Below are 14346 nucleotides of genomic sequence, written 5' to 3' on the forward strand. Positions count from 1 at the left end.
CAGCTGTTGAACTACAACTCCCATTATCCCCAGCCACAATAAATGGTGGCTGGGGATGATGGGAGTTGTAGTTCAACAGCAGCTGGACGGCCAGGTTTGCCCACCCCTGAGGTAGCTCAAAATCCTTAAGGATCTATGAAAGTGTGCAATGAGAGAGCAGACAAAAGGTATTTGATTCTTTCCAATTATCTCCCACCTTTCTCAGTATGAGACGTCAGTCTCCTTCCAGGAAGGACACTCTACAACCTGGGCACAGCTGCTGAGAAAGCCATCTCCCTTGTTCCAAAGGCCTCACCTCATCCACACACTCTCTGCCCCTGCCTTCCTTTGGCTCCGCTTTCCCCAACAGATGCCCCCTTACAGATCCTAGCCAGAGGCTGTCTCCTCCTGACCATTCAATTGGAATCCAGTGTGAAAGACAGGAGTTTCTAACCTCACATCTCCACTTTCCTGCCTTAAATCTTTCTTCCCTCTTTCAGTGTGCAGCTCTGCCACTCCCTAAAGGCACTTGGACCTCACAGGATCCCAAGAGTGGCCTCCTTTGAACAGGGATGAATGGGGCAGCAGCCAACAGTCAAAGCCCCAACTTTTATCCTGACACTTAGGAATATAGGAACATAGGAAACTGCCATATACTCAGTCAGACCATTGGTCTATCTAGCCGTTTCTAAGTAGCACCCCTGCACCTGACAAAGGAGCCCCTCTATTTATGGGTCAGCCAGCCCCATGCACAATCAGAGACTTGCCTCTATATCCATGGCAATAGAAGCGGCACTATATTCTGCTTATATACTGGCAGACTGGGAGATAAAGAGACACCTTTCACCGAGACAAAACTATTGGTTTCCAATCCCCTTTCCATTACCATGCCTGAAGAGCAGCCTCAAGCCCAACACTTGACTTGGAACTGCCTTTCAGACAGACATCATTCCTACCAAAAAATAGATGCAGGAGCTTTAAAGCTGTGAAAGGAGAGATAAGTTGCTGCCCCCAACAGGCTCACTCTCTGAGAATTCAAATGAACTCTCCCGTACATGAATCTTTTGATGCCTGTTTAGGTGACAGCTCCTCCTGAAACCCATTCCACACACTGAGCATTGATATGGTTTCTCCCCTGTGTGGATTCTTTTATGACAAGCAAGGCTTGAGCAGTGACTGAAGCTCTTTCCACACACTGAGCATTGATATGGTTTCTCTCCTGTGTGGATTCTTTGATGGGAAGTAAGGTTTGTGTTGCGACTGAAGCATCTTCCACAGTATAAGCATTTAAATGGTTTCTCCCCCGTGTGGATTCTTTGATGGAACATAAGATGCCCTCTCTGGCCGAAGCTCTTTCCACATTCTGAACACCAATATGGTTTCTCTCCTGTGTGAATTCTTTGATGGGCAATAAGGCCTGCATTGTCAGTGTAGCTCTTTTCACACATTGAACACTGATATGGTTTGTCCCCTGTGTGGATTCCTTGATGCGAAGCAAGTTGTGAACTCTTCCTGAAGCTCGTTCCACACACTGAGCATTGATATGGTTTCTCCCCTGTGTGGATTCTTTTATGAGAAGCAAGGCTTGAGCTATGTCTGAAGCTCTTTTCACACACTGAACAATGATATCGTTTCTCTCCTGTGTGGATTCTTTGATGAGAAGTAAGGTTTGTGTTGCGACTGAAGCACTTTCCACAGTCTAAGCATTTAAATGGTTTCTCTCCTGTGTGGATTCTTTGATGAAACATAAGGTGCCCCCTCTGGTTGAAAGTTTTTCCACATTCTGAGCACAAATATGGTTTCTCTCCCGTGTGGATTCTTTGATGGGCAGTAAGGCTCGACTTGTCACTGAAGCTCTTTCCACACACTGAACACTGATATGGTTTCTTTCCTGTGTGATTTCCTTGATGCGAAGCAAGTTGTGAGCTCCTCCTGAAGCTCTTTCCACACACTGAGCATTGATATGGTTTCTCTCCTGTGTGGATTTTTTGGTGGGTAGTAAGGTTTGAGTTATGTCTGAAGCTCTTTCCACACACTGAACAATGATATAGTTTCTCTCCTGTGTGGATTCTTTGATGGGAAATAAGGTGTGATCTATATCTGAAGCTCTTTCCACAGTCTAAGCATTTATATGGTTTCTTTCCTGTGTCCATTCTTTGATGGGAAGTAGGCTGTGAGGTCTGCTTGAAGCTCTTTCTGGACTTGGAACATTCATATTTTGCCTCACCTGTATTTATTATTTGATGTGCACTGAAGCTTGATTTGCTGGTTAAGACCTTTGCATACCGAGGATATTTATTCCTTCTGTTTCCTTTATCATCCATTGTGTAGACTGGAAGTTCATGCATGTCAGAGCACAGAGAAGCAACACGTTTCTTCACCCACTGATGTTCTGTTTTTGTTTTCCTTCTCTGCAGACCATCCTCTTCTTCACTCTCCCCTCCATCCCCTGCAGGAATAAAGAAAGCCTCCTGATAAGGGAAAAATGCAACTCCAAACGAAACTCAGTTTACTGCTGTTTGAATAAAGCAATACAGGAGGAGTCTTCTTTGGGAGGCATATCCTGCCACATACTAAAAAGCCTGTATCTGAAAGCTGGACTAATAAAGTCCCTGTGCAGAGTTGCAGGCCCAGAAGAAAACCATATAGCTGTGCACAGTGTCTAAGTTGCACTCTTGTGCAAATGGTTCCTGCAACATAACTGGATGAAAAGCTTCCCCAGGAAGGGGTGCAGCACATCTTGTGCTCCTTGCTGCACAAGGATATTTCACTCGTGTAACACTAGTCTGGAACAACAGCAAGCCATAATGTTAGAGTTGGGTAATCCTAGTGCAAGAAGAAGAGAAAATTGTGAGTCTCTTTTCTTTAAAAAAAAAAAAATCATTTGGCACTGGCTTTGGCCAGAGAAGTGTTTTATTGAGTTCAGGAGGAGAGGGAGAGGTTAGATATGAAGAAGTCCGAGCAATCACTCCAGGAAACCGGTCTGCAGACTTTCCGATTTCTAAGGAAACCCTCCCTTCGAATGAGGCAGGGGTTCCCAACCTGTGGTCTGAACTCCCATCATTCCCAGACACAATCAGTTGGGAGTTGTCATTCAGCAACATCTGGAGTACCAAAGGTTGGGAACCCCTGGGTTAGGGACTCCTTTAAAGTCTGAACTAAGTGCAAAGATGAAACCAGATCCCCCACTTACAGGCGAATACCAGATCTGGAGGCGGCAAGGGACAGTCCCCACCACTCCAAGATAATGAGATCACAGAGCTACTGGAGTGTTCTCTTTAGCACTTTACATACGTGACCTTCTACATCCAAGACCAGCCCCAAAGATCTTCAATGACAGCCCTGCAGTTCACTACTCTGGACCCACAACAGGAGCAAAGGGAAGGAGGAGCCTTACCTAGAGAGGCCAGATGCCCGCGGATTTCCTCCATGACTTCTCGGTGCAGAGCCTTTTGGTCTGGATCCAGCAGAGCCCACTCCTCCTCTGCGAAATGCACAGCCACCTCCTCAAAGGTGAATGGAGCCTGACAGAAGGAGGAAACATCATGTTGTCACAGCTCATGTAGCAATCCAGGTGGGCAGCTTGGAAAGCCTAAGCAAGTGAGAGAGGCAGATTCTTCCAGGCCCAGGGAGATGCTCAGGGGCCCCCAGACTGTGCCGCCCTCTTCTCTTGCTGGATGCCTTCCCTACCTGGTCCAGCTGCAAGGAGGCTGTGCCCACTCCGCCACAGAGAGAAGGCCTGGGACGAAGAGTCAGTGTGATTTTGCCACCTGTGGAGGAGACCAAAAAGGACACAATAGACCTTGCTCATGGCCTATCCTCACCTTTAGCAATTAATTGTATTAACATTTTTCTACCTTGCCTTTCAATCTAAAGCTTCCAGGAGGACTAACACCACATCTTAACAATCTATGAGGACCACATTTAATACACATTAAAAATACAATGAAATCATAAAGACAGATTCAATCAAGCACCATTAAAAAGCCAACAAGAATAAAAACATCTTCAGTTCCTGCCTAAAGGTGATTGGAACAGTTGCTTGATGAACCTGGCAGGTGTAGCAAGTTCTAAAGATGCATTATTTTAAAAATATTGAACTGCCACTTCCAGCCCAGTGCTGCTCTGGATGACTCACAAAAAGAAGAGATCACAATAAAATGTAAAAGTAAGAGTAAAAAAGGAGACACTACAACCGAGAAGGCCCTGCTCATAAGGTGAGAGAACTCAAAAGGGAGCCTCCAAAGAAGATGAAGGTCACCACACGCTCATAAAGGCCCAGGTGGTTGTTCACAAACCCCGGACTTAGATTGTTTTGAGCTTTAAAGGGACAGACCATAACGAAGGGGTAACTTTTAAAGCCTTGAGCAGCTTGGCACCTGCATAACTCAAAGATCATTTTCTCTCCCACTGGTACCTCCTCCTCACTCATTAAAGATCCCCAGGAGTTTTTTCACACCCGACTTTTAGTTCACATCTCCTCCAGAATCGTGGTGTGCATTCACATACCGGTCAGATTTACCCTGAAGTCCCTGTGAGCTATCGTCTGGTGGCAACGCAGAGGTGGGCCTTCTCTGTAGCTGCTCCTGGGCTGTGGAATGCACTCCCGGGAGAAATTCGTAATTTGAGATCATTGCTGTCCTTCAAGAGAGCCCTTAAAACCTACCTATTTGGCCTGGCCTTCCAGGGTTTTAAATGATTAACTGTTTTAAATGATTAACTGTTTTAAATTGTTGCCCTGATCTTCAGGGCTTTTAGCTGTTTTATTGGTTTTATTGTATTTTAATAGTTTGATTTTATTTGGTAATTTGTTTTTAATTGTTTTTATCATGTTGTGAACCACCCTGAGCCGTATCAGAAGGGCGGTGTTTTTAAATCTAATAAATAAATAAACAAACTTCAAACTCGTGGTAAAGCCTGCTGTCTGAAAATGCCCTTGGAGAGGCCTTGCTTCACACACACCCATTTCGCTTGCTTGATCAGAGAAGGGGGGGGAATGAGACACCCCAACCAAAAAGGCACTGCTCAGAAGGTGGGAGGAGACCCATCTAAATAGGATATTAAAGGTCAGTCCGGTTCTTAAGTAGTAGAGGGTCCTTTTAGAGATTTAAAGACCCAAGCCAATATCAGATCTGGGTTTTCTGGATATTCTAAAATTGGGGATATTTTCTGGATTTTTATTTTATAAAATATTCCATGAATTCTTTTATTTGCATGAAATTGACATTGATGTTTTTCTCAGAAATGTTTACTATGCAAATTTCCCGGATACCCTAGATAGACAGGGACCCAACTTGCCATTTTATTTAATCTATAGATTTAGTGTAAAAAACAAAACAAAAAACCCACCATATTATCTTTCTGTTTACACATCTATAAAACATACGTTCTACCACAATTTCTAGTGATAATCATCTGAAAAATGTTAACTGCAACTTTGAAATTGCCAAGCTAAGCCCATATTTGCATTGGCTTTCACTCATTGTTACCAATGCATTTTATGTAACAATAAATGTTAAGAAATGGAAAACTTTCCACAGAAAAATAAAGTATGGGGAATTTTTCCAGATAAATTTTACTTTTGGAAAATTTTCCCCTCCACCTCTCTGACCAACACTTTGAAGAAGAAGAACAGCCTGGGACCTGCATATCTGAAAGGCAGATATGCATACCCGAGAGGCATCTTTCTCCCACAGGCACCTCCTCCCCACTCATGAAGCTCCCCTGGAAAGTAGGGATGCGTACGGAACCACACCGGGTGGCGCGATGGTGACGAGGGTGGTGGTGGTTACACTTAAAGGGCAAGGGAGGGTGCACATACCCCTCCCTCCGCTTTCCCCCTGCCGGTGCCCGATTTCCCTCAAGTCCTATGGGGCGGCAGCGTACTTCCCTGCCACCCTGTTCGCTCCATGGCTGTAGGTGGCTGGAAGTAGCTAGTGGGCGTGTGCCCAGAGGGCGCAAGTGTGTGTGTGCAAGTCGCAAGCGCCCGCCCACCGGGCGCACGTGTGCCAGCTACTTCCAGCCAAAGAGCAAACGGGGTAGGACTTGAGGAAAACCAGGCGCCGGTGGGAGGAAAGTGGAGGGAGGGGTAAGTGCACCCTCCCCGCCCTTAAAGTGCAACCCCCGTAACCTTCAAACCGCCTGGTTCTCAAACCTGTTCAGAGGCCTGTAAACGGGCCTCTGATCAGGTTTGTGCACATCCCTACTGGAAAGGCCTTGCTTCACCTCCTCCCCCCCACCCCCCAACTCCAAATTGGTCCTCCTGCTTAGATCTGAGAGGCTCTGGAGATCTCTCACAGCTCTCACCCTTTGGAAAGTACTTTCCAGAGAGATGGGAGAATTCCATCCATAAAGAGCTTCTGCCCCAAGTGAAAATATTAGGCTTTGCTAAGACGTCCACTGTTTCCCAGTTTTTCTGCTGACTCTATTGAATTTTACTCTGCCAGGCTTTGCATTGGGATATGTTATTTGGAGGGCACAGGAAATGAAGCCATTTTGATTTTGGGGAGCAGACTGGTCTTTTGCGGGAGGTGACTGGTCTTATGGTAGCAAGCATGAATTGTCTCCTTTGCTAAGCAGTCTCCAGCTTGGTTTGCATTTGGATGGGAGACTACATGCGAGTACCATAAGATATTCCCTTTAGGGGAATGGGGCCATAGCTCAGAAGAAGAGCACCTGTGTGCTTGTATGCAGGAGGTCCCAGGTTCACTCCCTGACATCTCCAGATTGGGCTGGGAGAGAATCCTGCTTATAACCTTGGAGAGCCACTACCAGTCAGTGTCGACAATTCCGAGGTAGATGAACCAATGGTCTGACTCATTTTAAGGCAACTTCCTATGTTCCTAAGCTAGGTTATATATTTCCCCACAAGTAGATGAAATAAAAAATATCTTCCCACACTGAATCTTTGGCATAATTCAAAGTGCTGGATTGGAGAAAGAGTCTGGAAGGATTGAAGCGAAACCAGGTTAAAAGGCTGGGTTTAAGCTCCCACACACACCTCAAGGGGAATGAAAAAACAGCCTATGGATTTCAGGAGGGAGGGAGACCATGTTGAAACACACTCCCGATTCATTCTTACCCAGTGAGGTGGCTCCTCCACCACCTTCTTCCATGATCTTTCGGAACAGCGGCTTCTGTCTGTGGTCCAATAGAGCCTTCTCTGCCCTGGAGAAATCAATTTCTGCTTTTGATAGCCTCTTCCCCTGAAAGATCAGAGAGGGAATGGAGAGAGGGATTTGGAAATGGTTTACCTCTAGGACTGCTTTCGCCCATGTGAATCCACCCATACACCAATGCTTTCCTTGGGGAGACTGCTCCATGTTCCTTCACTGTCGGGACAGGGCCTTCTCAACAGTGGCTCCCAGACTCTTCCACCAAGGAGTCCAGAGCAGTGTTCATGGATATCTTTATCCTCGGAACAAGAGATAAGTGACATCTCCCAGAGTTACCCACTGGGTTTCATGGGTGAATGGGGATTTGAACTCGATTCTCCCTGGTCCTAGTCCAACACTCCAACCACTACACCATAATGGATCTCAAGATGGCACAACTCCGGTCCTCGGGAGATCCCCTGTGCTCCATCTCTCTTGGCTTTCAAGCCCAATACAAATGCAGGCTTATTTCAGAGGACTTAAGTGGGTAACAAAGATTAAATTTCTATCTAATGATGGTGGTAGGTCTTGTGCTTTGACTGCTGTGCTATTTCTCTTGATGCATCTCCATTAACTTTATAGCTATTTTAATAGATCCTATTCGGTACACTATAATTTTTTATCAAGAGGTGAGATTAAAATATTGCAAAACTATTATCACAGTATGCTACAAGGTATGCTCATATAGATCAGGCCTGCTCAACTTAGGACCCCCAGCTTTTTTTTTTTGACTACAACTTCCATAATCCCCAGCCACAGTGGCCAATAGCCAGGGATTATGGGAGTTGTAGGCCAACATCTGCAGGCCGGCCAAAGTTGAGGAGCCCTGCTATAGATTGCGGGGGGCGGGGGGTGGAGTGGTTGCAACCACCCTTCTGGACTGTTTTCTTGGCCAAAGCTGGGTTGCCATTTGAGATTTCTTTGACACCTCATTCATGTTTTCAGCCCTTTGGAGTTAGCAAGATGGAAGAGACGTTCTCACCTGCTGCTCTTTCTGCCTCTTGCTCTCTGCCTGGCTCAGGAGGAAACCTTCTGCCAGGGCCACTGCCTGGGAACTGGTCTCTGCTCCACACTCTCTGACCCAGCTCTCCAGCTCTGGGGGCAGGATGCCCAGGAACTGCTCCAGGATCACCAGGTCCAGCATCTGAGCTTTCGTGTGTCTCTCTGGCTTCAGCCACTGAAGGCAAAGGCTGTGAAGTCGGCTGCAAACCTCTCGGGGCCCCTTGTCCTGCTGGCAGCAGAACTGCCTGAAGCGCTGGCGCTGGCCATCTGGGTTGGTGGTGTCATCTAGCATCTTTCGCTTGGTTCTTTCCCAGAATTCCCCAGTGCTTCCAACCTCATGGCTTCTACCTGCTCCAGGGCCAACTGAATCTTTCTTTTCCATCTTTGCTCTGTACTCCAAAGCAGCTTCCAGGAATACCCAAAGATCTCCTTATGTTTCAGGCAATTTTCCTCTTACAGGAAGGGTTGTTCAGAGAGTTGGGTCTATTAAGCTCTGTGAACTCTGTAATACAGCTGGAAATAAAGTGTTTTACAAGCAAAAATGGGTGATTCTAGATATTAAGTCTGGAGAAGTCAACATCTTAATTTCTCTTCAGAAGCACATTCTGTAGTGCAGCTTAAAGGAATTTTTAAAAAACCTGGGTGATTATGGCTAGCAACCGAGGACTCTCTTTGTAAAAAAAAAATTAAATGAATGGTAAAATTCGGGGAGAAACTGGAGAACACGGTCAAGATCCTTCACTTGACAGGTGCTGGGCAAACATCCATATAGCACTCTGGCCACCTCATTGTCCCCACCCTCTCCTGTCTCCCTGCCTACCCTTGTGGTCCCTTTCACTACTGCTGGGTCTGCTAATTATTCTGGGCTCACTCAGTCGGGTGAATAGTAGCTTGTCAGCCTGCTTGACTAAAGCAGCTACTGTACAGAAACCATTCCCCAACCATTTGGAATTATTGTCCTCCTAGCTTCAAAGCAGTGTGACCCAGCCTGGACACACAACTGAAGCGCACACATATTTAAGACACAGAGACCCAAGGAGGGGTGCTAACTCATCACAAGCTGCCTCCTTGACTTTTCTGCTTCCTCACTCTCTGGGCACCTGCGGCTGAGCCCCGTGAGCATTCCACCCCCGGGGGATGGCACTCTCTGCAGTGCAAGGCAACCCACATGCCCTTTGCTCTCCCCAGATCCTGCTGTGAATCTGGGAGAGGAGAGCTGGTCTTGTGGTAGCAAGCATGACTTGTCCCCATAGCTAAGCAGGGTCTGCCCTGGTTGCATCTGAATGGGAGCACTGCAAGATATTCCCCTCAGGGGATGAAGCTGCTCTGGGAAGAGCAGAAGGTTTCAAGTTCCCTCCCTGGCTTCTCCAAGATAGGGCTGAGAGCAGGGTGGATTTGATTTAAATCAAACTGATTTAAATCACGATTTAAATCACTAGCAGAGTGGATAAAAATAAAAAAAATCCGATTTAAATCAAAAAAATCTGATTTTTTGATTTAAATCGGATTTTTTTGATTTAAATCGGATTTTTTTGATTTAAATCGGATTTTTTTGATTTAAATCGGATTTTTTTGATTTAAATCGGATTTTTTTGATTTAAATCGGATTTTTTTGATTTAAATCGGATTTTTTTGATTTAAATCGGATTTTTTTGATTTTTATCCACCCTGCTAGTGATTTAAATCGTGATTTAAATCAGTTTGATTTAAATCAAATCCACCCTGGCTGAGAGAGATTCCTGCCTGCAACCTTGGAGAAGCCGCTGCCAGTCTGTGAAGACAATACTGAGCTAGATAGACCAATGGTCTGACTCAGTATATGGCAGCTTCCTATGTTCCTATCTGAGGAGATGTCCTACTCCACCGTCCCCTGTTGCAAATGCCTTCCTCTAAATCCGGATTCAGGAGAGAGGGCATGCTCTCAGTTCTTGCCTGTGGGCTTCTCAGAGGCAGCTGGTGGGTTGCTGGACTAGGTAGGCTTTGGGGCTGATCCAGCAGGGCTGTGCTTATTCTCTCTCCCTCTTGCTTTACCCCTTAGGCTGTGCCCACCCAGGAAATAAACGAAGACCGACTCCACCCCCGGTTTTTGGCATTCAGGAACCACTTTGCTCAAGCCCCGCCTTTGCCTTTTTTCAGGGCTCAGCTCCCTCTCCACGGCGTCTGCGGGGCTGAATGCGGGCGGGGGCGAGAGGTCACTTCCCAGCCTCCCCCTCTGTCCCCCACATGCATTTCGCACTCACCAAATTCCCAGCGAAAACTTCTGCGGCAAGTGGGGAAACCCAAAGCTCATTTCCGGGAGGAAGAGAGAAATCGTCGAGCAGACAGCCTTGCCCCTTCCCGGTCCGCTCTAGGAGGCGCGCGGGCGCGCACTCTTTCACTCACACACACTTTAACCCTTCGCTTGCCTTGTCTGTCGCACTAGACTCCTCCTGCGCCCTGCCAGGAAGCGAGACAAGCACAGACTTGGCTGGATGAGAGAGACCGAGAAGGCGGGTTCCGGACGAAGCCTGCAGGGCTTTGCTGCTGCTGATGCGGTCGCTGTCGCTGCTCCCCCTCTTCGGACTACACACTCTATCCTCATCGTCTCCACCTGGGGAGGGGGTCAGGACAAGGGAGGCATACTTGGGGTTTGGAGAGGCTGCAACCACGGACATCCAGGTGCGGGGATGGAAACCTTTCTTCCTTTGGGAATGAATGAACCCCGCTGCATGGAAGGACCAGCCTTCTGCCTCGCCCCCCGCTTCACCCCAAATCCATGCACGCACACACACCGCACATGGGTGGCCTCGTATCCAGCGTGAGGCATCACATCCATGGAGGCCTGTGTGTTCCCCCACCTGCCTTTCTTCGCTGTCTCCACCTCCATGCTCTACTTCTTCCGTTCTGCACACACAGACACCGGCTTCCTTCTTTTTCACCTTCACTATTCCTACCAGCATGTTGAATTTCACAGAGGACTTGGTTCCACTTCACCACCACTAAATATCTGCAACCCCACCCCACTTAGCAATACAGCAGCAGCAACATTTGAATAACTTGCTTAATAAACAGCTGTGGTGAAGGGAGTAGCATCCTGCATTATTGTATTACTGCAAGAGAGAACCGTTTCCATCAACAGGAAAAGAGGGCAAATGTGTGCTCTCTACTACCACTACTACTTATATAGCACTTTTCAACAAAAGTTTCCAAAGTGGTTTACATAGAGAAATATAAATAAAATGGCTCCCTGTCCCCAAAGGGCTCACAATATAAAAAAGAAACACAAGATAGACACCAGCAACAGCCACTGGAGGGCCAGTTGCTCTTGACAGTATGTTCCACCACTACAGCCATCACTCCACACAGCCCTCTTGTTCGGCTCTCATTGTCCCTTATTTGTTTTTATACATTCTGCTTTTCTGTATATGAATACCCTAAGTCGTGTTCTCATAATTCAACTTGAGCCTCACTGGCTGCAGCTGGGGAAATGGCAGTTTGCCTCAGATGGGGCTGTAGTTGCCGATTAATTGTCCAAAATCCAGCCCCAAAGGCAGCATGGGACCAAAGAGGGGCAGAGGTTTGCCAGGGAGAGGTATTGGACAATGGGGAAAGTCCCAGGTAGTTCAAAGAGGGTAGAGCAGTGATTCTTAAACTTGGGTCCGCAGGTGTTATTGGACTTCAACTCCCATAATCCCCAGCCTCAGTGGCCTTTGCTTGAGGATTATGGGAGTTGAAGTCCAATAACACCTGAGGACCCAAGTTTGAGAATCACTGGGGTAGAGCAATCTTAACTCCTCACCACAGAATCCCTTTTAACTCAAGGGGTGTTGCTTGAGAACGTGTGGCTGGTTGCAACTAATAAGCTGTTTGTCTCCTGGCCAATAATCATTTAATGGGTCTGATTCTTCCCTGCTCAAAGTCCAGAGGCCTTTGGCCTTCAGTATCCCAAAGGTCACCTGCTATGGAGAAGCAGAAATGGAAGCAGCATCACTTTGAGTGCAGCAGCACAACACACCCAACCGGGTGACTGTTCTCAGCTGCATCTCTGACCATCCTGGAAGAAGCTGTCAAAACCACTTGCAAGCAAGACCCAGGCCGCTGTGTTGTGCTTTGAATCACACACACAGTCCAGCCACAGGGCATGAGACGGTAGAGTTAGTTTCTTATGAATGCATTTTTATCTGCATTTTAATTGTATTGACTTCTTAATTTTGTTGTGTAAGCCACTGTGATCCTTTTCAGACTGAAAACAAGCAACGTGGTGTACACTTAAAAACCAGCTTGGGGAGTCTGCTGGGCTTCATTCCTGGAGGGTCAAGTGGCAGCTGCAGCCACGGGTGCCTTTGCACAGCTTGGGCTGGGGCACCACCTGCAGCCCTTCCTGGAGATGCGAGATCTGACCATGGTGACCCATGCCTTGGCCACATCTCCATTCAATGATTGCAATGAAGCTGGGCTGCCCTTCAAAAGCATTCAGAAAGTGGCTGCGGGCAGTGCAAAATGCAGTGGCCAGACTCATAGGTATAATTGAGGGAGGGAGGGACCAATGTCTCTGCTGATCTCTAGGGGCTGCTGCAAGCCCACCGTCCCCATTCTCGTCCCTCCACACTCTGCTTCTTGTGGAGCCCAGACACCAGGCAGCCAATGTTGCTCAGCCATGCCACGCCACCCCCCCCCGATCCCACTGCTGTTGTCCACTTTTGTTGCCACTGCTGCCAGTCATTGTGCTGTCTGCCTTCCTCACCCTCTCCGGCTGCCTGGTTGCCTGCCTGCCTCCTCCTGCTGCCGTCAACCTGCCTGCCTTAGCTGGCCATGATGCGGTCTCGTAATGTCAGGGCACTGGCTCACACCAGAGCAGTAACATTATCAGACATGTTACTGGGAAAGGGAAGAGGGTGGGCAACCTAGCAGCAGGTGGGCAGCCAGATAAACAGTGTGTGAGTGGCAAGCAGTGCCAGTGGCAGCAGCAGCAGCCATCCCAATCTCATCCTGGGGCAGCCACCATTGTTGCTACATCACTGGCGGTAGCCAGATTACTTCCTGTGCCACTGGTTGTGTGCACAGAACACCAGTCCTGGGGGGCTTGTACTGGGCTCCACTATTTTCCAGTTGCAATTTAAGGTGCTGAGTATAACTGGACAGTTTGGACCCCAGTTACTTGAAGGACCATCTTCTCCCCTGGAAATCTTGCTGTGAGCCGCCCAGCCCCTAATAAATTATTATCAAATTATTATTAAATATTATATTAAATTATTAATTATTATTAAATAATAAAATTATTATTATCATCATCACAGTTATTATGTATCTATCCACCTGATGAGAACTCTATAGAAAGGGCAGGAAGGGACTCCTTGGAAGTGGAGTAGCACTGTATGTTAAAGAAGGGATAGAATCTAATAAGTTAGCAAACCTAGGAGGACCGGAGTCCTTCACAGAAACCCTGTGGGTGACAATACAAGGCCTGAAAGGAAATGTGCTACTGGGGGCGTGCTATTGCCCTCTGGATCAAAACACTGACAGTGACTGGGAGTTGTAGAAGGAAATTAGGGAGGCGTCAGGAGAGGCAGGGCAGTAATAATGGATTATTTCAATTACCCACACATAGACTGGGTAAATTCACAGTCAGGTAATGGAAGAGAGGTCAAATTTCTAGATACGCAGAATGTCTGTGCCCTAGAATAGTTGGTTTTGGAACCAACCAGAGAGAAGGTGACCTTAGACTTAACCCGGAGTGGCACCCAGGACCTGGTGTGTGATGTCAGTGTCATCGACCCTTTAGGGAACAGTGACCATAGTGCGATCAAAATCAGCATACATGCTTCATCCGGCGGGCCTTCTAGTGATGTCCCATACGCATGACTTGGGTTCCAGAAAGCCCGAGCGAGCTCTCCCCGTTATTTCAGACAGTGCTTGCTGCCTGAGACAGCATGTATATATCCCTTTCTCTCCCTCCAGTGTGGGAGAGAAAGGGAAATACATGCTGTCAGGCAGCAAAAGCTGCCTGAAATGGACAGGGGAAGAGCTCACTCCGGCTCTCCAGAGCCCAAGCCACACCCAAACACACCCAAAAGGGGCGTGGCCCAGGTTTGGGATAGCCTGAGCAAGCTCTCCCCTTGTCATTTCAGGCACTGACAGCACGTCTTTCCCATTCTCTCCCACCAGCGAGGGAGAGAAAGATAAATACATGCTGTGAGGCAGCACGCGCTGCCTGAAAAGGACAGGGGAGAGC

General features: G+C 47.4%; 1 protein-coding gene across 1 annotated transcript in view; it reads right to left on the reverse strand.

Moving 5' to 3' along the window:
• LOC128341634 (zinc finger protein 883-like) overlaps positions 1-10704 on the reverse strand; it is a 37845-nt gene extending 27141 nt beyond the window's left edge. The window contains exons 1-6 of the mRNA XM_053288005.1: positions 10376-10704; positions 8116-8648; positions 7061-7184; positions 3670-3749; positions 3377-3503; positions 1157-2428 (exon numbers count right to left, since the gene is read on the reverse strand). Coding sequence (XP_053143980.1) covers positions 1157-2428; positions 3377-3503; positions 3670-3749; positions 7061-7184; positions 8116-8517 — 2005 coding nt within the window. The 5' untranslated portion in view covers positions 8518-8648; positions 10376-10704. The remainder of the gene's footprint in view (positions 1-1156; positions 2429-3376; positions 3504-3669; positions 3750-7060; positions 7185-8115; positions 8649-10375) is intronic.
• Between the last annotated feature and the right edge of the window lie 3642 nt (positions 10705-14346).

The sequence above is a fragment of the Hemicordylus capensis genome, chromosome 2 (assembly GCF_027244095.1).
Source record: "Hemicordylus capensis ecotype Gifberg chromosome 2, rHemCap1.1.pri, whole genome shotgun sequence".
NCBI classification, from domain to species: Eukaryota; Metazoa; Chordata; class Lepidosauria; order Squamata; family Cordylidae; genus Hemicordylus; species Hemicordylus capensis.